This window comes from Myotis nattereri (genome assembly GCF_964212035.1).
Source record: "Myotis nattereri genome assembly, chromosome: X".
NCBI classification, from domain to species: Eukaryota; Metazoa; Chordata; class Mammalia; order Chiroptera; family Vespertilionidae; genus Myotis; species Myotis nattereri.
This window is the reverse complement of record NC_138078.1, coordinates 138,476,810-138,499,593: the sequence shown is the minus strand read 5'-3', so window position 1 is coordinate 138,499,593 and position 22,784 is coordinate 138,476,810. Positions and strand designations below refer to the sequence as shown.

Genomic DNA, 22,784 nt, shown 5'->3' with positions numbered 1-22,784 from the left:
AAAGGGAATTAATTAGAGGAAATATTTTAATATTGCTATTTGCCCTTTCTCTATAATGGAAGTGTCAGAAATGAAAGAAAATTAGTAAAATGTATGTGAAAATCTTCTTCCTGTCAGAGTCTGGGGCACGCCACAGGACCCAGAGTCAAGTCCCTGCTCACCTGCGTGCACCTCGAAATCACATGAGACCCAGACCTAGCTGGCCCTACTCCCATTAGGCGAGATCCAGACCCGGCCCCACCCCTATCAATCCCTGCCGGGAAGGGGGCGCAGCCTCAGGTCCCCTGGCCCAGTGCTGGGATGGGAGGCGTGGCCTGAGGTCCCTCATCAGGCCCTGCTGGGCGGGGGGTCATGGACTGAGGTCCCTTGTCAAGCCCCACCAGGCGGGGAGGGGGCGTGATCTGAGGTCCCCCTTCAAGCCCCACCGGGCAGGGGGTGTGGCCTGAGGTCCCCTGGCCTGGCCCTGTGCCACGCAGCCTCAGGTCCCTGCTGATTGCTCGTTATGGCTAGTTATGGGAACCCCACCTCCACTGTGGGCACAGCCATCATGTGTTACGGCAACCCTGCCTCTGCTGTGGGTGCAGTCATCTTGTGACAGCATCATAGAGTGAGGGTCAATTTTCACATCACCTCTTTATTAAATAGGATTGACTTCAGAGAGGAAAGGAGAGGAAGAGAAAGATAGAAACATCAATGATGAGAGAGAATTTTTGATTGGCTACCTCCTTCACACCCCACACTGGGGATTGAGCCTGCAACCCAGGCATGTGCCCCATACCTGAACTGTGACCTCCTGGTTCATAGGTCGACACTCAACCACTGACCTACGCCAGCTGGGCAACATTACCCTTTTCTGTTGGTTCTTATTCCTGTGTCATCCTGTGTTCTGGTGGAGCACACTGTTTAGGTCTCACACCATCACCTGTTAATATTCATCCTTTTCACCCCTGGCTGGTATGGCCAAATGGTTGGACATTCTTCTTGTGCACCAGGAGATTGCCAGTTCAATTCTTAGTCAGGGCACATGTCTGGGTTGTGGGCTTGATACCCGGTAGGGGGTGTGTAGGATACAACCAATTGATCACATCCATGTTTCTCCTTTCCTCTCCTTTCCTCTCTCTCTAAAAAATTCAATAAAAAATATTTTTAAAATATTCATCCTTGTCAGAGTTCAACATGCTAAAACAGAGGCCAGCAAACTTCTCTGTAAAGGTAGTAATTATTTTAGGCTTTGTGGGCGCCATGATCCCTGTCACAATAACAACTCTGCTGTGCCAGCACAGAGATAGCCATCAACAATACAGAAATGAATGGGTGCGCCCACAAACTTCATGGGCCCTGACATTTGAATTTCATATAACTAACTCTCCCATGTCACAAAATAATCTTCTTTTGATTTTTTTCAAGCATTTAAACATACAAAAACACTCTTAGACTGCAGGCCATGCAGAGAAACAGGTGGGCTGGATTTGGCCAGTGGGCCAATTACCCGAGCTAGAAGATAGTTTTATTGTGTATTACACCATGACCAGTATTCTGCTGGTGGGGTTTAGGTGTCTGCATTACACATGTACCAGGTAGAGCTCCTGGTGTGTGTGACTGTCCAGGGCATGTTGACTGAGATGGCCTCAACTCAGAGGCTGCATTTTCCTCACTTCCTCAGTGTAGGCCACCCACTTTCCACCATGTCAGTTAATCCTTAGCACAACCTTATTGAATCCAGCCAGGATTTCATCTCTGCTTGGCTCTAAAGCACATGTTCTTAGCCATTCACCCACTGGGCTTCCTAGTGATCCCCTTGTGCCTTTGGACACTAAGGAACTGGAGCTGATTTACTCTTCAACCTCAAGGAACCTCCATTTTACTTCTTTCCCCTCATTAATCATTGAGATGCTACATGAAGTTGTGAGGAATAAAAAATAAGGGTAAAATACCTAGAGTATACCATGCATATAGTATGTGTTCGATAACTAGCTATTTCTGCTCGTAGTGACACAGAATAAGTAAGCACTGCCCTGAAAATCTCCTTATGTTTTATTTTTCAAGTCCCAGGATTCAGGGCAAAGGATGGAAGTCACAGGCTCCATTTCAAGGAGACCCTTACCCCCCACTATGGCTCAGAGGATGATTGATGGAAGGCACTAGTGGTGGTGGGGTCTCTGGAGGGGTGGGCCCGGCGGTGTGGGGCACAGGAAGTCTACGAAGGAACACTGGGTGGACGTGGTAGTAGCTGCCCTTTGAGGACGATGTGGCCCAATGCAGCCCATGTCGAATAATGGTAGGGACAGGCTTGACGCCCCTGCTCTGCCACTCAGGAGAGCTGCGGTGCTTTCTCTTTGTCCTCGAAAGCTGGCTGCAGCTGGAGCCCTTCTTGAGGGCGTTCACCTCAAAGGCTGAAATGGGCGTTTTGCTCTTCAGGGCAGTGCCAGAGTCTGATTTTGCCCGGTCCAGGACACGGACTTCGTTTGCGGGGGTTCATGGGAAAGGACTGCAGCGCGTTTGTCTATTTGTGAGCTTGTTTACAGCGCGACTCTGCAGATATGAACTTGCGCTTTCGGCACATTCATCAAAGTCTCCGGAGAGCTAACCCTGTGCCTACCCCTTTGTCCCCTGGGCCCGCGGCACTCCAGTTTAGCCCGCCCCACCCCTTCCCTCTGGCCTGCCCTGGAGCTCCGACCTCGGGCTAGTTTCCTCCAGACATACCGCTGTTTTGCCAACCGTGGCCAGACACGAAAACAGCCCTTTTTGTTAACCTCTGGACCGGGTTCCACTACAGTTTCCTGCAGGCATCAGCGAGTGGGCGGGCAGCCAGTGTCTCTGAAAAACTAAGGTCGGCTACAGCGACTGAGGCAAAAGCGCGGGTGCCATCCTGGAGCCGCAGCCAGAGGGGCCTTTAGGGAAGAGCCTTTATCCTGATGACACCAAGGTCAGAAGGGGTAGAGCTCTGTCCAAGGGTCACCAGTCTGGCAGACCGCACCGGGCATGTGCGCCGCCCTAGGTCCCGCCATGGCCCGGCCCGGAATCTGGCGCACTGCGTGTAAATCACCCCACACTCGCCTCCCGCACCTCTGGCTCCTCCACACTGCTCTGGGCCCGCAGGGTCCACCTCGGAGACTTCCATCTCCAGGACCCTGGTGGGAAGGAACCCGCGGGCCGCTTGCTGGTGCTGGCCCTGCACCCAACCCAGACAACCCCGCCCGCGGGGTGTCCTCTGGGTCCGCCTCTGGCACACCAGCCCCGCCCCCGAAACTGCAGGCTCCCCCAGCCGCCCGCGTCTCTGGTGCAAACCCGCCCGCCCCTCACCTCACCCAAGCCGGGCGCGCCCCCGGCGTCTGCGCTCGCGCGCGCCCCTTTAGTCCCTCCCCGTGCGCGCCGCACGCACCGGCTCTGGCCGGGTCCTGCGGTGGTGGCAAGGCTCCTCCTCCTGCTGCTCCGCCTCTTTCCCCACTCCATCTGGACCTACTCCTTGGGTGCTCTCGCGCAAACTGTTCTCCTCTGGGTCCCCTCCGTCCGCTCCCAGCAATGGTGGCCTGGCGCTCGGCGTTCCTCATCTGCCTCGCTTTCTCCTTGGACACTCTGGTCCAGAGAGGTAAGGCGAGCGGGGTGCACGCGGGGACCACCCCCCTAGGGCCCGTGGGGCGGGGGCTCGACGCCCTTGCGGCTCAATGGTGCGCATGAGCGGCCCGGTGCCCGCCCCAAGGGCCTGCGCCGGACGCAGTTGGCGGGCGGTGGGGCGGGGGTGCGAGCCCCAAGCCCACTGGGGGCTGACCCTGCTGCGATCCACGTGGCCGGAAAGGAGGAAGCGGGACCCCTTCTGGTGCTGGGCTGGAAACAGCAGGATAGTACCCGTTAAAATTCTGAACAAGGTGTCACCACCGGTGACAACAGCTGTCCCCAGGAGGTTGCCTTTGGGAAACCTTGAAGAGAGCACTCATTCCCTCCAGTGGGGCTTCTCGAAATGTGTTTCTAGGTCACCTGCGACAGAAACACCTGGCGAGCTTGCTGGGCGCCTTCCTACCCCCTTTTTCAGGATCTCTGTGGGGACAGCGAGGTGTAGGTCTAACCAGCTCCCCAGGTGCCTCTGGTGACCGCCCCAGTTTTTGAAACATTAATGGTATTTTTGCCAAAGATGGGGAGAGAGAAATCCTGCCGAATCAAGGCGGTAAGTTTCTTAGATCCTGGCTATTCAAAGTGTGGTCTAGGGCCCGCGCTCCATCACCTGGGACTCGTTGGGAATGCAGCATCTGGAGACCCCTGCCTCTGATCTACTGTGTCAGAGTCTTCATTTTAACTGGATCCCCGGGTAATTTGCACTCAAGTTTGAGAAGCATCTTAGAATAAGTTGTCTGTGGTTAAAAATAGGGTCTTACACTTGTACTGGCAGAATCTTCTCAATTATTTATATCCCACCCCCACATCAAAAAAGGGGTTTAAAAAAAACAACACTGCAGTTGCGTACAGAATTGTGCTCTGAGCTTCTTGACAACCAAGGCAAATTCAACTAATGAAAAACAAATGAGCTGAGCAAAAATAAAAGTTTGTCCTAGTACTGACTTCTTGTGGGCTTTATGTTACATATAAGGAGCTCTAAAAAACAGTAGACAGTGCTAGACAAAATAGTTTTGCAAAAGATGCAGAAATGTTTCTCATGTGGGCAATTCTCCTGGAGTTGGTACAACATGGGCAAAGGTGCCAGGCTTTGTTCTAGACCAGGGCTGGGCAAACTTTTTGACTCGAGGGCCACAATGGGTTCTTAAACTGGACCGGAGGGCCGGAACAAAAGCATGGATGGAGTGTTTGTGTGAACTAATATAAATTCAAAGTAAACATCATTACATAAAAGGGTACGGTCTTTTTTTTTTAGTTTTATTCATTTCAAACGGGCCGGATCCGGCCCGCGGGCCGTAGTTTGCCCACGGCTGCTCTATCCACTGGTGGTGCAGTGAACAGAACTGAGACTGTCCTCATGGAGCTGATGTTCTGGTGGGGGGTGAAAACAACTACAAACATGGCAGTATGGCATGTTGTTCGTGCCTTGAAGAAAAATAAAGTTACAGGGTTGTGGAATTTTCTATTTCTTTTTGTGTATAATGCATTTGTGGGAAAAAGTATAATCATTTAATTGACTTGCACCTAACGATGTGGAAATTTTGAGTGTGGAAGCACAAAAAAGTTAGAAAAATGATACTCCTTTAAAGGCTATCTTCTGAAAGTTTTCAACATGCTACGTACATTGAGAAGGTGAAGAATGTAAATGATCAAGTCTCAGTTCTTCACCATCATGTGTTACACTAGGTCAGTGGTCGGCAAACTGCGGCTCACAAGCCACAGGCGGCTCTTTGGCCCCTTGAGTGTGGCTCTTCCACAAAATACCGACTTCTGCACATGGGCCACGAAGTTTCAATCGCACTGTACATGTGCGCCCGCATGTGGTATTTTGTGGAAGAGCCAGACTCAAGGGGCCAAAGAGCCGCATGTGGCTCGCGAGCCGCAGTTTGCCGACACTGCACTAGGTGATTTAGGAGGTGGTAGAGGAAACTGCGAACTGGTTGAGCCTCAACCCATGAACCAGGAGGTCATAGTTTGATTCCCAGTCAGGGAACATCTCCGGGTTGTGGACTCCATCCCCAGTAAGGGATGTGCAGGAGGCAGCCGATCAACGATTCTCATCATTGATGTTTCTCTCTCTCTCCCTCCCTCTCCCTTCCTCTCTGAAATCAATAATTTTTTTGGTTAATCCTCACTTAACGATATTTTTAAAATAATTCTTTATTGTTGAAAGTATTACATATGCCCCCTTTCCCCCCCCCCCCATTGCATCCTGCTCCCAACCCAGGCCTTCGGTACCCTATTGTCTGTGTCCATGGGTTATGCATATATACATACAGGTCTTTGGTTGATTACCTCCCACCCACTCACCCTCCCCTGTGTTCCCTCTGAGATTCTGCATTCTGTTCCATGCTTTGAGTCTCTGGATCCACTCCATTCAGCAGTTGAGGATATTTTTTCCATGTTTTTTTTCCCAGAAAGAGTGGAAAGGAGGGAGGGAGGGGGAGAGGAGAGAGAGAGAGAGAGAGAGAGAGAGAGAGAGAGAGAGAGAGAGAGAGAAACATCGATATGATGTTAGAGACACATCAATTGGTTACCTCCTGCATGGGCCCTGACTGGGTCTGGGGGTCAAACTTGCAACCCAGGTATGAGTCCTAGACCAGTAATGGAACCCAAGACCCTTCGGTGCATGAGCCGACACTCTACTGAGCCATGCCCCCCAGGGCCAGTGAAACCATTTTACAGATGAGTAAATGGAGGCGAATAACTTTCCTCATGTGGCAAAGCTAAGATTTCATCCAGGTTTGTCTGATTCCACAGTCCTTGCTTTCAAGCACTATATATATGCCCTTACTCCTGGAGGTTGCCCTCCTTCTACAGCTTACTGGCCAAGTGGCCTTTGTAAAATACTGTGAACCTTGGCCAGTTTGCTTATCTGGATAGTGCCTAACAACTCACAAAGCTTTGTGGAGGGGACCAGGTATGTGTCACTCTCAGATCTGCAGCGCTGTCACCAGCTACCATCTCCAGAGTGCTTGCTGTGTGCTAGGCACTTCACATTTATTGTTTTTAATTACCCCAACAATTTTGCTGGTCCTTCCAATTGAGGGACACCTGGTCAAATAGCTTAAAAGAGAGAGCCAGGATACCATCTAGATCAGTGGTTCTCAACCTTCCTAATGCCACGACCCTTCAATACAGTTCCTCATGTTGTGGTGACCCCCAATTTCATTGTTACAAATTGAACATAATTAAACATAGCGATTAATCACAAAAACAATATGTAATTATATATGTGTTTTCCGATGGTCTTAGGCGACCCCTGTGAAAGGGTTGTTCGACCCCCAAAGGGGTCACGACCCACAGGTTGAGAACCGCTGATCTAGATAAAGCTGCTACCCAGTGAGCTTTTTTATTTTATTTATTTTTAAAATATATTTTAATTGATTTTTCAAGAGAGAGGAAGGAGTGGAGAGAGAGAGAGAGAGACATTGATTGGCTGCCTCCTGCACACCCCTTACCAGTGATTGAGCCTGTAATCTGGGCATGTGCCCTGACTGGGAATCGAACCTGCAACCTTTTCATGCAAGGACTATGCCCAACCAACTGAGCCACACTGGCCAAGGCCTTTTTTATTTTAAGTAAGAAAGCTGAACCCGAAAAAGCTTTTTTTTTTTTTCAGAAGAAGCTTTTGCTTCAAGGTAGGGCCCAGGTTTCTGGATCTTTTGTGCAAAATACAGTGATAATTATGGGTTTCACATTGGTGTTTTTTTCTAGGTATGTGGGCAGTTACAGTTTTAGAATGGTTGTGTCTCCTAGAGCCCCAAAGTGGTAGATTGGGTGGGCCTGCCCAAGAGCCACTTTATTCTGGTCTTCATCCTCAACAGTGAGGTGTGACTGAGAAAGCCTGATTGGCTTCAGAAAGCACACACAACCTTGAAGCATGATTTGTGAAATCCCTCCAGATGCTGGCAAGTTGAGACAGACTTTAGGCTCCAAGGAGTTTAAAAGGGTGGTTAAGAAATCATCCCTGTTCTAATTACAGATGGGTTTTTAGCGCATTGTGTATTTTACTAGTTCGGAAAGCTCTGAGGACAGGTCTCTAGCCTGTGTGCACCTACAGAAATGGGAAGCTGTTCTTTTGAGCAGTGGGGAGAAGCAGCTCAGTGAAACAGGTGTGTAGTAAGCATAACGAGGGCTCTGTTTCCCCAATGTCTTCCACACTCCAGGCCCTCAGTGCCTCACACCCATCTCCTCATCATAACTGCCCTGAAAGGTTGGCATGGTGACTCCTCTGTCTCCTGAGGTCTATAAGGAACATTTGCCCACAGCCTTGAAAGTAACTGAGTGGTAACCCCTATCTCAGATGAAAAATATGTGGTCCAGTGAGGTTTAGGTCTTGAATGCAGGTTTATGCTGAATAACCAAAGCAGAGGGCATGAATGCAGACAATTCTAGGATTGAGGTAGGTCATAGAAATGTGAGAAGTGGTCGAGAATGAGTGTGGTGAGAGAGCCTGCTTCCTTAAAGAGAGGTAGCCCAGCTGACAGGGAGAGTGAAGGCTTTGGAGCAATCCTGCCCAGTGCTACTACACCCTGGGGCAAGTCACTTAACTGCTTGGTACTTTGGTTTTCTCATCTGAAAAATGGGGATAACCATACCATCCATCTCATGGGATTGCTATTAGTATTACATGAGTGCAGTGTTTAGCAGAGCACCTGGCTCCAAGTGAACTTTATGTTAGTAATTATTCTCATTGCTTAAGACCTTCCAAGCCACATCCAAAAAATACACAGTGCCAACCTTGAAGTAATTATGCGAAGTGAAAGAAACGACACAAAACCTCACATATTGTATGATCCTACTTATATAAAACTAGAGGCCCAATGCATAAAATTCGTGCATGGGTGTGGTCCCTAGGCTGGCTGGTGATTGAAGCATGAGCGTCTGGCATGGACGGGCAGGTCCCAGCTGACCTCTGGGCCCGGGGCAGCACCTGGACCCCCACGTGCCCCACTGCACCTGAGTCACAGTGCCTGAGTCCCCACATGGAGATGTGGTGAGTGTGGTCGGATGCCACAGGCCAGGGTGCAGCGTGGGCCTCTGGGCTGCCCAGCAGCACTGCACAGAAGCCTGGCAGGCAGCACACTCTCTCCTGGCTAGCCTAGCAGACTGGCTCCTGCACGAACCTATGGGGAGACTGACTGGCCCCTGCGGTCCAGTGGCTGTGGCCTGGCTCACCCGGAAGTGGCCATGTGGGTGCAGGGTGGGCTCCTCGCGGGCACCTGAGTGTGGGGGCTTCCCAGGCATGCCAGCCCTGGTGTCTGGGGGGTCGGAGGGTGAGTATCAGGGGGAGTGAGAATGAGCAGTGGACACCCTGCATGCATTCTCACCACACCTCTGTCCCATCACCCCCACCCCCAGGTAGCCAGCGAGAGGTCACAGCACATCACCAATGCCTGTCATGTTCTGCACTGCTCCCTGGTGGTCAGCGCACATCATAGCAAGTGGTCAAACTCCTGATCTCCTAGTGGAATGACTGCCCGAGGGGGCAATTTTCATATTAGGCTTTTATTACATAGAATGTCCAGAGTTGATAAATCCATAGTGATAGAAAGTAGATCACTGGTTGGCAGGGACGGAGGGAAATTGGGAGTAACTGCTTAATAGGTATAGGGTTTCCTGGTGGAGTGATGAAAATATTCTGTAACTGGAAAGATGTTGGGGTCCAGCCCCAGCAGGTCCAGGGGTTCCCAAAGGTGTGGACGAAGTTGGCAAAGAAGGAATGACATGGAGACAGCGTTCAGTTGATCAGCAGCCTAGCCAGGTTCTGTAGCCAGGATCTCCAGCCAGGTTCTGTCATTTATTGTCTTGTTACATCTGTTTTTATACCAGTTGATTTTAATCCTGTCAATTTCTATTCCAAAGGTTAGGGCGTTTCTTATCTCCATTCCAGGGAGTAAAAATTATGTAGCTTAAGGGTGATTGTTCATAGTTCAAGTGATTAACTACCCACCTGGCATTTAGTTAAGGGGTTTTATTCCCTCCCTAACTTCAGGGAAAAATCCCTACCTGGGGAAACAACCTTTCTCTGAGAGGTGACCTTGGATAAAACACATAGCGCCAAGAAGGTGAGCAAACATATTAAGAACAGTATGCCATATACGCCAAGGCCCTTGAAACATATGCTGTGCAGATGTTTCTTCCCTGCATCACCTGTGTCAAGCAGCAAGGATGGACCGGCTTCCGGCAAATTCCCCCTTTTTTATTTTTTAAATGATAGTGCATGTAAATCAGCGGCCACCTCTCGGATTGGGTTGTTTAAGACTCGGAAGAAGACTGACAACCAATGATAGCGAGCATAGCTATAAACATAGTGGATGGAGCGCACAAGGAGCCTTGTTCCTGTAGAAGGTTGCTGGCCTCTTCAGTCAAGGGGTTTCAGCTGTCCTCAAGTCAGTGGTTTGGTTGTCCTTGTTGATCTGGCTAGAGGGCGGCGTCATTGGCGACGGGCTTCCCAAAGCGTCAGCGAGTTGAAGGGCTGGATCAAAGGGTCCATCAGGGCTGCGCTTGATGGTAGTGTTGGCGTCCGGGGAGGAGTCAGCTGTGCCCTCTGGGTCGGCTGATATGGATGATACTGGGGAGGAGGGGGGGAGGCGGAAATGGAGGGTAGTAGAGAGAAAAAGAAGAGAAAGCAAAAAAACTACACATTGGAAGTATTCAGAAAGCACTTGGGAGGACTGGCTACAGGGGTTCCAATCCCCCCAGCCCAGACTTTGCCCTCCTTGAGGCTTGGTCACAAGTCCACCTACTAGCCAGTTTTTGTTTGCATGTAAAAGCTTAAAGTCATACTAAACACCTAATAAATGGGTAGGAAAACCTTTCATGCAGGTTCCAAATGGAGGCAGGTGGGAATAATAATAATAATGACCCCCAGAGATTTCCATGCCCTCATCTCTGGAACCTGTAACTATAAGTTACATGGTAAAGGGGAATTAAGATAGCAGGTGGAATTAAGGTGGTTCATCCTGGGTTATCCTGGCCAATTAAGAACAGGGTCCTTTAAATATGGAAGGGGAGGCAGTAGAGTCAGGATCAGAGTGTTGCTATGCAAGAAAGATTCAGCTGGCCTTTGCTGGCTCTGAGAATGGAAGAGTCCTTGAGCTAAGGAAAGCACATACAGCCTCTAGAAGCTGGAGGAGGCAAGGGAACAGACTCCTAGAGCTTCCAGAAGAAATGCAGCCCTGCACACACCTTGAATTTAGCCCAGTGAGACCTTATTGGACTTCTGACCTCCAAAACTGTAAGATAAAAATGTGTTTCAAACCCCTAAGTGTGTTGTATTTTGTTATAGCAGCAAGAGGAAACTAACAGAGAAGCTGAGGGGTAGATATTAGAGTCCTCTTCATTCTTTGAAAAAAACTAGCTTGTGATGTTTCTTTACATTGTTTTAATTTTGCCAATTTAAATCCATCACCAATACTCTCTGAGTTTAGGATTTTAAGGTAAATGTGCATAAAATTGGATGGCAGCGATGATTTTGGTGCAGCAATAAACCTCAAAGGGCTCTGGAAGGCAGCCTGATTTCTTTAGCTTGATTTTGATTTAAAATTTTTTTAAATTGATTTCAGAGAGGAAGGGACAGGGAGAGAGAGAGAGAGAGAGGGAAAGTAACATCAATGATGAGATGGAATCACTGATCAGCTGCCTCCTCACACCCTCCACTGGGGATTGAACCCAAAACCCTGGCATGTGCCCTGACCGGGAATTGAACTGTGACCCTCCTGGTTTATAGGTTGATGCTCAACCACTGAATCACACCGGCCGTGCAAGCTTGGCTTTGATTTTAAACTACTTCACAAGGAGATTGGAGCCTGTCCCTGTTTCAGAATGCATCCCGTTTTGTAGGCCTACAGTGGGGGCCACCGGCTGTCTCCCAAGAGGCCTTTCTCCCTTCTCCAGTCATGATGGCTGCTCATGAAGCAGGAAACAGTCTAAGGCCAGCAGACAGAGGGTGTTTTTGAACAATTTTTGGGGGGAACATTACTTGTAACCTTGGTGTATCAGGACAATGCTCTAACCCACTGAGCTACCAACTGACTAGGGCAGACAGGGTTTCTTATTTGTTGAGTCTAGGCCTGCCCCTTTGCTGCCAGATGACTGCTCTCTGGAGGCAGGTCGGGGGAGAGGAACAGAGCAAGGGTTGATAGCCTGGACCTCCACTCTAGCTTCAACCAGTTTTGAGCTCTGTTTTTTATTAGTTTTCTACCCAGGGCTGCTTAGAAGATGTCAGAGTGTCCTGCAGCTTTAAAACAAACAGTTGCCCTAGCTCAGTGGTTCTCAACCTTCTGGCCCTATAAATACAGTTTCTCGTGTTGTGACCCAACCATAAAATAATTTTCGTTGCTACTTCATAACTGTAATGTTGCTACTGTTAGGAATCGTAATGTAAATATCTGATATTCAGGATGGTCTTAGGCGACCCCTGTGAAAGGGTCGTTCGACCGCCTAAGGGGTCGTGACCCACAGGTTGAGAACCGCTGCTGGTTTTTCTCAGTGGTGCAGGGGTGGGCAGACTTTTTGACTTGAGGGCCACAATGGGTTCTTAAACTGGACCAGAGGGCCCGAACAAAAGCATGGATGGTGTGTTTGTGTGAACTAATATAAATTTAAAGTAAACATCATTACATAAAAGGGTACGGTCTTTTTTTTTTTTAGTTTTATTCATTTCAAACGGGCCGGATCTGGCCCGCGGGCCGTAGTTTACCCACGGCTGGGTTAGAGCATTGGCCCACGGATTGTAGGGTCTCGGGTTCGTTTCCAGTCAAAGGCATATACCACAGTTGGAGGCTTGATCCCTGGTTAGGGCATGTGTGGGAGGCAACCAATGGATGTCCTTCTCACATCGATGTTTCTCTCTATCTCCCCCCGCCCCACTTTCACTCTCTAAAAATCAAAGGAAAAAAATATCTTTGGGTGAGGATCAACAACCAAAAAAAACCAAACCAAACAAAAATAAAATAAAACAAACAAAATCACTTTGAAAACTAGAGTAGAAGAATGCTATAGGTGACTCCCACTGAGAGGAATGCCCCTGCTCAGTGAACATCTGTTTAAAGGAGAAGCTCGACATCTGGCTGGCATCGTGAGGTGGCTTTATTTGGGATTATTCTACTTGGGATTATTTTCTAAATTAGAGGCAGTATCCTCAGCAGGAAGCATTGTTGCAGTGCAGAACTCATTACGACCAAAACAGTGCCAAGGCACAGACGGGGCTCATTTTGGCATTCTTCTTTTTATTTATTTTTTGCTGCCTCAGCTAGCCTAGGATGAGGGAATTAACACAGGGCCTGCATTCCAGTGTGGCCCCACCATTTGCTGTCAACAGTGGTCTTATCTGATCTCTGCTTTGTTGGCCTCACAGAATTGTCCGAGTAGGCAATTAATTACTAATGCAAACAGACTGTGTGTTGTCAAGGTATTAGCCAAGTTAGGCTCCCTAGAGGGGACTAGAATGCAAAAGGGGCCACCTGCTTCTTTGGTTCTAATGAGAATCCAGGGGCTGATGTCCACACAACAGCGTTTGGCCAGAACCAAAGTGCCAGCTAAATTACTGAGATGAGCTCAGGAGGAATTGCCCCAAGAGCAACTCTAATTGAGTGGCTTACATATCCTCTTGGCTTCCTGCAGAGTTTTACAGTTCATTCATTTGGCTATCCAGCTCAAAAAAAAAAAAAAAAAAAGCCAAGAATCCAAAGTGGTACATAAAAAGAAACCAACAAAATCCATGTTCTCATCTTTTACTTGTCAAATACAATATACCACTGTGGAGTTGTAGTTTGGGGCTCTCATTAATTCCCTCCCAACACTTTGCTTCCTACCTCTCCCATGAAACTGCTCCTTGCCATGGTCAGTGATGTCTTCTGTGTTGCTAAATCAGGTCATCTGACACCTCTGATCACACCCTCCCCCTGGAAGCATTTTCTCTCTTTAGCTTCTGGGAAGCCGAACTTTACTACTCATTCTCGCCTTTCTTACCTCCCTGACCTCAGGACTGGTGGCAGTGCCTGGGGCTTAGTTTTTGGTCAGCTTCTTCTCTACAGGCTTCTTTCCCCGCACTTGCTTTCCAGACGCTTCCACCAGCCTCATGGCTTTAAATGCTTGTGAGTCTTCAGTTTCTATCCCCAGACCTGCTCTCTCTTGACCTCCAGGCACCTACACCCAACATCTCCATGTGGTTGTCTCATGCTCTGCTGGGGTAGGTTATTGAAATCCTTCAGGTTCACTTATTCTTCCCACCTAATATTCGAATCCTGGCTCTTACACAAAGCCCAGCAACGAAGGGGTTCATGCCTTGCACAACATGTTAAATTTTGACTATTACCCCTGTTAATAGGCATCTTGAAAGGACCCTGTGCAAACCTGAGTTTCTGCCTGCTCCCTTCAAACCCCTTCCTCCCACCTGAGCAACTGGAAGCCCCATTCTGCTGGTGGCTCTGGCTACTCTTTTTGCCCCACAACTGATCTCTCACTAGACCACATGTGAGTACCCTCAGAATCATCCAGACTCCTACCTCTTTTCACCTCCTCTCTGGCTACCTCCCTTGTCTAGACCACCATCCCCTCTCATTGGAGCCCTTGCAGTGTCCTCCCCACAGTGTCTCAGAGTCCACTCCTGCCCCTACAGTTACCTCCACACAGCAACCAGACAATCTTAGAGACCTAAGTCACATTTTGTCCCTCTGCTTAGAACCCTCCAGTGGCTTCTAGTTGTAATGAAAATAAAACTCAAACCCTTACCATGGCTTATAAAGTCCCAACGGAATGGACCTCTACTGGTGATCTGACCTCAGCTTCCACCCCTGCCCAGGGCTGGCTTGCCAGTCTTCCAAAGTGCTAAGTGCTCCTCCACCTTGGGACCTTGTGCTTGCCCTATCCTCTGGCTGGTTCTTCTCCCAGGGAGGTGTATGTCCTTTCTTATACTTCTTCCCAAATGCCCCCACCTTGGAGAGGCCATCCCTGAGCACTGTACCTGAAATTGTACTATAAATACCCTTCTATCACCAGCTTGCCCTTATCTTCTGGTATTATCTGCCCAACTTTTCTTTGTTTACTGTCTGTCTCCAGCACTTGACTTCGGGCTCCATGAGGGCAGGGATTTTGTCTTTGTCTACTTTGTTACCAGTATCTAGAACAAAACCTGGCACAGTCAGGGACTGGGCAGGAAATGGGAGGCACCCTCAAACCAAGTAATTGAATAGCTAAGCAAAAGGCTATTTACAAGATATGGGCAGGGTTAAGGGAGACCAACAAGGGGTGGTGAAGTCCCTTGGGTGATGAAGAAGCATCTGGAGGGTTTTTACCACCCTGGGAGTAAATGAGAACATAACCAATCTTTGTGGTTTGGTAGCAGCTCCCTTTGACTCTAGGCGTATACCCTAGGCTCCTTGGTGAGCTTCGAGCTCATCCTTAGTTCGATCAGGCACATCACTAATCTCTTTAGAGAGTTATGTTCTGCCTAAATTCCCAGAGATGACTACCCCATTTATTTTGTGTTGATCCTTATTAGTTTCAATTTTAGATGGTGGCCTTGTCTTTTTAAATATGTTTTACGATTTTCTGAGAACTGGTGGAAAAGAATAAACAGAAAACTGAGCTGAAGACTTGACCAGGTAATTCATACAAGAAGAAATCAAATTGGACAACAAACATGAAAAGATTCTCAACTTCATTAGTAATTGGAGAGATTCAAATTAAAAGATAACAAGATAAAATTACATACTCTCCAGTAGGCTAAAATTTTAATAAAATCTGACAATACCAGGTGTTTACATGGCCAGAAGAGTAATATGTGCTCTTGGTAGTAAACTTGCAAATGTAGAAGAGTGTAGAGAAAATGCAAACCTCATAACCCAGGGTTAACCACTGTTAACATATTGGAATACAGTATTTCAATACTTTATTTCTCTGCAGAAATATTTATTTTACATTATTGGTATCAAACTGTATATATAGCTTTTCCCCTTTTTGTGAAATATAAATACAGAAAAGTGTGCAAGGCCTTTAATGAATAAGTGTAAAGTGAAAATCTGTGTTATCACCAATCAGGGTGAGAAATAGGATGTTGACAAACACCCAAGTAGAACTCCTTTGCCCCTCCTGATCACAGCCCTCCCCACCCCCAGAGGTGACTGCTAGTTTCACTTTTATGCAGTTACTTTTTTGCTTTACCACCTATAGTTTAGTTTGGCCTGTCTTAGAAATCAAATTACACTGTATACAGTGTAATTATGTTTTGTCTCCTCCCCCCCAAAAAATAACCCCCATAAGATTATGATCTGTTGTGTGTATTTGTGCTTCATTAATTTTGATGGTTATGCATTATTCCACTGTATGAATATACCACAAGTTTTTTCTTAATTCATTCTTTTATTGATGGGCATTTGAGTAGTTTTCTCCTTTTGACTGTTTCAGGCAGTGCTGCCATGAATATGGTTATACAGATATGCATAAGTTTCTCTAGGGCACTGGTTCTTAAATTGTGATTTGGGGACCCTTGAAGGGCCTCTGAGACTTCAAGGCTTAACTGTTTTCATAATGACACTAAGGTGTCAATTGCCTTTTGCACTGTTCTCAAGAGTGTACAGTGTTTTTCAGAGTTGATGTGACTTGTAATATCATTGTTCTGATGCCTAACAGAATGTGTGCTGTGTCTTCTTGTGTTTAAAATTTTCTTCAGTTTTAATTTCTTTTTTAAAAAAAATATTTTTATTGATTTCAGAGAGGAACAGAGGGAGAGAGAAAGAGAGAGAGAGAAACATTAATGATGAGAGAGAATCATTGATCAGCTGCCTCCTGCACACCTCCTACTGGGGATTGAGCCCACAATCCGGGCATGTGCCCTGACTGGGAATCGAACTCTGACCTCCTGGTTCATAGGTCGATGCTCAACCACTGAGCCACGCCGGCTGGGCCTCAGTTTTAATTTCTAATGTGAGAAATATAATGGATATAACCCACATAACAAAAGCTCTTTTGAGATTCTTAATTTTTGAGTATATAGAGTCTTAATACCAAAAAGTTTGAAAATTATGGTTCTAGGGTTCTACCTAGGAGTGGAGTTTCTGGATTATGTAATGTTTATAACTTCAGTTTTACCAGGTGATGCCACACTGTTATTCTAAAGTGTCTGTACCACTTTATATTTCTATCAGGATTGTATAAAACTTTCTGTTGTGCCAAAGCCTCACCAATACTTGGTATTATTAGACTTTACTATAATTTTAGCAGTTGATAAGTGTGTAATTTTATATTATTACTAGAGGCCTGTTACACGAAAAGATTCGTGCAATAGGCCTTCCCTTCCCCTGGCTGCTGGCACCGGTGTTCCTCCGGCACCCAGGCCTTCGCTGCTTCGGCCGGAGCCGCCTTCAGCAACTTCACTGCTCCGGCCAGAGCTGCCTTCAGCGCCTTTGTTGCTCCGGCCGGAGCCACGTATGCAAATGAACTGCCATCTTTGCTGGCGGTTAATTTGCATATCTCGCTTATTAGCCAATGGAAGGCGTAGCAAAGGTACAGTCAATTACCCTATTTGTCTATTATTAGATTAGACTAGAGGCCTAGTGATTGAAAATTAGTGCACTTCGGGGGGGGGGGGGCATCCCTCAGCCCAGCCTGCACTCTCTTGCAGTCTGGGACCCCACAGGGGATGTCAGACTGATGGCTTAGGCCCACTCTCCAGGGGATCGGGCCTAAGCTGGCAGTCAGACATCCCTCTGGCAGCCTGGGAGTGGGCCTAAGCCATTAGTTCAGTGGTTCTCAACCTGTGGGTCACGACCCCTTTGGGGGTCGAATGACCCTTTCACAGGGGTCGCCTTAGACCATCGGAAAACACATATATAATTACATATTGTTTTTGTGATTAATCACTATGCTTTAATTATGTTCAATTTGTAACAATGAAAACACATCCTGCATATCAGATATTTACATTAGGATTCATAACAGTAGCAAAATTACAGTTACGAAGTAGCAATGAAAATAATTTTATGGTTGGGGTCACCACAACATGAAGAACTGTATTAAAGGGTTGCGGCATTAGGAAGGTTGAGAACCACTGCATTAGCTGGACATCCTTAGTGCTGCCGTGGAGGTAGGAGAGGCTTTCACCGCTGCTGCTGCACTGGCCAGCCATGAGCCAGCTTCTGGCTGAGTGGCGCTATCCCTGTGGAAACACACCACCAGGGGGCAGCTCCTGCATTGAGCATCTGCCCCCTCATGGTCAGTGCATGTCATAGTGGCTGGTCGTTCCGCCCTTAGGGTCAATTTGCATATACCTTTTTATTATTAGGACTAGTGGCCTGGTGCCCAAAATTCGTGTGTGGAGGGGGTTCCCTCAGCCCAACCTGCACCCTCTCCAGTCGGGGACCTCTTGGGGGATGTCCGACCCTGTGGGATCGGGCCTAAACCGGTGGTCAGAAATCCCTCTCGCAATCTGGGACTGCTGGCTCCTAACCGCTCACCTGCCTGTCTGCCTGATCACCCCTAACTGCCCTCCCTTGCTGGCCTGATCTCGCCCCCAACTGCCCTCCCCTGCTGGCCTGATCTCGCCCCCAGCTGCCCTCCCCTGCCGGCCTGATCTCGCCCCCAATGGCCCTCCCCTGCCAACCTGATCTTGCCCCCAACTGCCCTCCCGTGCAGGCCTGGTTGCCCCTAACTGCCCTCTCCTGCTGGCCTGATCTCACCCCCAATGGCCCTCCCCTGCCAGCCTGATCTCTCCCCTAACTGCCTCTGCCTGCCTGATCGCCCCTAACTGCCCTCCCCTGCTGGCCTGATCTTGCCCCCAGTGGCCCTACCCTGCAGGCCTGATCTCTCCCCCAACTGCCCTCCCTTGCCAGCCTGATCTTTCCCCTAATGGCCCTCCCTTGCTGGCCTGATCTCACCCCAAACTGCCCTCCCCTGCTGGCCTGATCACCCCTAAGGGCCTCTGCCTCAGCCCCCACCACCATGGTTTTGTCCGGAAGGAAGTCGGACGTCCAGAAGATGGCCAGTGGACCTGGGCTCATTAACACATTGTTTGCGGGTAGTTTTTATCATGTGCTAACAGGTGGCGTGGGCAATTTTTGCTAATTTTTTGCGCAAATGGCAACGTTCAGTAAAATTACGATAACTTTAGTTTACATATTTATACGTTACCTGCATTCTACCGCTAGTCTATAAAAAAACGTATTAATACGTGTTCTGCGCTCTACTACACTGGTAGAACGTATAAATACGTAAAACGTATAAATACGTTTCCCGCATACAATGTGTTAACATATTACCCTTTTAGAAGTATAGATAGATTATATAGGATAGGATTGCTTAAATGGGGGGGGCGGGAGCCTTTTTCATCAGGGGGAGATGCTCTTGGCAGACAAAAATACATAATCCCTATATCTGGACTGATAGCCAGCCATATGCTCTATACTGTGAAACCAGATATTAAAAAATTGAGCTGCTTTCTTACACCTTACACCAAACAGTTATTGCCCTTAAAACCCCTCCTCAGCCCCCACCTTAGGTTCTGCCTTCGCAGTTCACCCAGATTAGGTTCTGATTGGTCAGTTTCTATGCCAGTGTCAAAAGCTCTGCTTCCTAAGCAGCCATTGGCTCCTCGCACTTCACCCAGATTAGGTTCTGAGTGGTCGGTTTCTATGCCAGTCAGCGTCAAAAGCTCCTCCTCCTAGGCAGCCATTGGCTCCTCACACTTAACCCAGATTTGGTTTTGGTAGGTCGGTTTCTATGCCAGGCAGCATCTCCAGGCCTATCAATGAGCCTGATCAGAGAGGTGAGGCTGGTCAGCAGCCCCAGCAGAGGCCCAAGAGAAAGAGAGGCACGGCTGCTGGCCAGGCCCAGAGCAAAAGAGAGAGGCAAGTGCTGATCAACAGCTGCCACAGAGGCTACGGATCAGACCCTGCTTTTCTCTCCAGGCCTCTCTTTGGGCCTGATCCGTAGTCCCCTCGGCAGTCAGTGCTTAGTCCGGGCGCCCGAAGCAGTGGCAGTCAGTGCTGGGTTACCACAGCAATCCAGCACTGACTTCCGGTCGGTCGAGCATTTGGTCGTTTTGGATGTTACGGACCCTGGATTTTTATATATTTGGTTGTTTTGGATGTTACGGACCCTGGATTTTTATATATTTGGTTGTTTTGGATGTTACGGACCCTGGATTTTTATATATTTGGTTGTTTTGGATGTTACGGACCCTGGATTTTTATATATTAGGATGTTTTAATTTGCATGTCTTTTGTTACTGATGAGGTTGAGCATCTTTCCATATGTTTATTTTCCAAATTGATTTCTTCGTTAATGAATTGCCTGGTCAAGTCGTTGCTCATTTACCTGTTGTTTTTCTATGGTTGTCACTCATGATGCTTTATTTTCTCTTGTGCTTGGTTATTTTTGGCTGTGTTCTGCTCATTGTTCTTAAAATATATTTGTAGGGCTTCTTTGAAGTCTAGGGCAGTGGTTGGCAAACTCATTAGTCAACAGAGCCAAATATCAACAGTACAATGATTGAAATTTCTTTTGAGAGCCAAATTTTTTAAACTTAAACTATATAAGTAGGTACATTGTTATAAAGGTACTCCTAAGGCTTAGGAAGAGCCACACTCAAGGGGCCAAAGAGCCGCATGTGGCTCGCGAGCCACAGTTTGCCCACCACTGGCCTAGGGTATGTGTGCCTTCTTCCAGAGAAGATTTGTCTTTGATTTTTGTCAGGTGCCTTGGGATGTTATTAGCCTGGGATCATCTGAAATAAGTTCCCAACCTTTTTCCCTTGTTTCCCCAGCACCAAGAAGCTTTCATTGCTCTCCTCTGGAGATTGAATTGGGGAGAAGCAAGTTTGTTTCTGAGTCACTCTTACACCATGGGTGTAGCCCTTTGGAATCCCAGTTTAATGTGGGAAGGCATTATATTAGAGTCTTCAGTTTAGGTGGTCATGGGCCTAACTTCAATCCCTTTGCCTGCCTTGGGAGGTGGCTGAAATGAAAGGCAAGTTTGTCCAGCTTGGCAAATGCCTTTAGATTTGTTGGCTTCTATCTTTGTAGAATTTACTAGTATGCTGTCTCTTAGGTTTTTTATTTTCCCATGATCAGTTTTATACCATCTTGTCAGTTCTTCAGTCCTTTTAAGGGGATTTTTAAAAAAATCAAGCATTTTAGTTGTTTTTAATTGGAAGGTTGGTCCATATAATCTATTCTGCCATTACTAGAAGCACAAATTAATATATATCTTTATCCTATTTAGGTATTTAATATTATTTGAGTATTTTCTTATATAATTAGATGATTTTGAATATATGATTTTTGATGGATATTGTGTGGACTCCAGGTCTTTGCTGTTATAAAGTATATTTCAGTAAGTGTCTTTGTGCATAATATTTAGCTGAGGATAATGGTACCTAATTACAGGGTGGCTGGGAGAGGTTGGAGAGAGAAGTACTGAATCTTACTTAATAGATATTAGATGCATGCCAACTATTGTTACTGTTATTATCACATATGCACATGGAGAGGTCCTGTCTGATGGCCTCAGTCTTTTCTATGGATGGGGAGGCAGGTCTTGTGCTGAGAGTGCCGGGAGCTGGCTAGAGAGTTAAGGTTGGAAGGAGTAATGCCAGGGAACAAAGGGAGCTGATTATGGAAATGTGGATTGCCAGGGTACCCTGAAGGCCAGTCTCAAGTCAAACATTTTGAACTGGCAGTTGTGCTAATGCTAGTCAGCACAGGGATGTGATACCTGCTACTGCAAAGTGGCGCCACCCCAGAATGCAGCAGGGCAGGTGGCAGGATCACTCGGCATAGTCAGTTTATTTCAAGCAGTAATTAAATGCTGCTTGAGTGCCAGGCACCCTGCATGGTGCTGAGCCAAAGGAAATGACTCAGACACTGGCCTTGTTTCAAAGAGCTCTCAGTCTAGTGTGGCTACAGAGTGGGTTCTCCTGTCAAAATTGGGGATTGGTGGGAGAGGGTAGAATGTTGTGACAGGAATTGTCAGTGCTGGCTTGAGTCTCTGCCATGACTGACTTGGTGGGAAAAGTGGAGGAGTCAGTTAAAATCCCTAAGGAAAATAGGAAGGGATGACAAAGGGCTGTCTGGCAGGTTCTGCCGATCTGCTGGGGCAGGAGGTCTGGCCAAAATTGGGAAGATAGTACCAGGCCAGAGAGTGAGATTTCCAACGTGGTACAGTTTCTTGTCCAGAGTGGGGATGGAATTGCCTTTATCTAGGAGAGGTGAGTGAAGGATGTTGGAGATGAGGAAGGAGGAAGGAGGTGAAGGGGGCAAGGGCAGGATTTGGAGAAGATCCAGGCCATAGATGCCAGCATAGGACAGACAGGCTCATAGGGTAGGGAGAGAGAACCCAGCCACTGCCAAACAGCATTACCTCATTCCATGACTAGGAGGCAATGTGCTAGAAGTCATAAGATGATGGTCTCAAGGAAAGGGGCTTCAGCCTTAAAAGTGAAGGGAGGGTTCTTTGACAGTGAATGTGGGTTGCTTAGAGGGCCCCTATATTTCCTCTAGGGGAGGAAACAAGCAGAAAGTCATAAAGGGACTTGCCCATGGTCACAGATGGGATCTTTATATCTGCTACCTCTGAACTACAGAAGCCTTTGTATAGCAGGTTGATTTCCTTTCCCCTCCCATATGTCAAAACAGTTCCATTTTCATATGTTATACAATTCACATACTTAAAGTGTACAATTCATTGGTTTTTAGTATATTCAGAGTTGAATGACCATTTCCGCCACTGAATTTTGACACATTTTTTCAACCCCAAAAGAAACCCTTTAATCCTTTAGCAGTCCCCTCCCCCAGGAACAACTTATTTTCTATTTATATAAATGGGGTCATAAACTATGTGGCCTTTTGTCCCTGACATCTTTTATTTTATTTTATTTTTTAAAATATATTTTTATTGATTTCAGAGAGGAAGGGAGAGAGAGAAACATCAATGATGAGAGAGAATCATTGATTGGCTGCCTCCTGCACGCCCCCTACTGGGGATCGAGCCTGCAACCCAGGCATGTGCCCTTGACTGGACTCAAACCTGGGACCCTTCAGCCCGCAGGCTGACGCTCTATCCACTGAGCCAAGCCAACTGGGGCTCCCTGGCATCTTTTAGTGGCATAATGTTATCTTTTTTTTAAAATTAAAATTAAAAAATATTTATTGTTGAAAGTATTACATGTGTCT

The 22,784-nt window shown here is 47.4% G+C and overlaps 1 protein-coding gene across 3 annotated transcripts in view; it reads left to right on the top strand.

Annotated features, from left to right (window-relative positions):
- Positions 1-3,399: 3,399 nt before the first annotated feature.
- Positions 3,400-22,784, top strand: part of CD99L2 (CD99 molecule like 2) — a 95,471-nt gene continuing 76,086 nt past the window's right edge. For all 3 annotated transcript variants that reach the window (XM_081081324.1, XM_081081323.1, XM_081081322.1), the window contains exon 1: positions 3,400-3,589. In XM_081081324.1, coding sequence (XP_080937450.1) covers positions 3,523-3,589 — 67 coding nt within the window. In that variant the 5' untranslated portion in view covers positions 3,400-3,522. The remainder of the gene's footprint in view (positions 3,590-22,784) is intronic.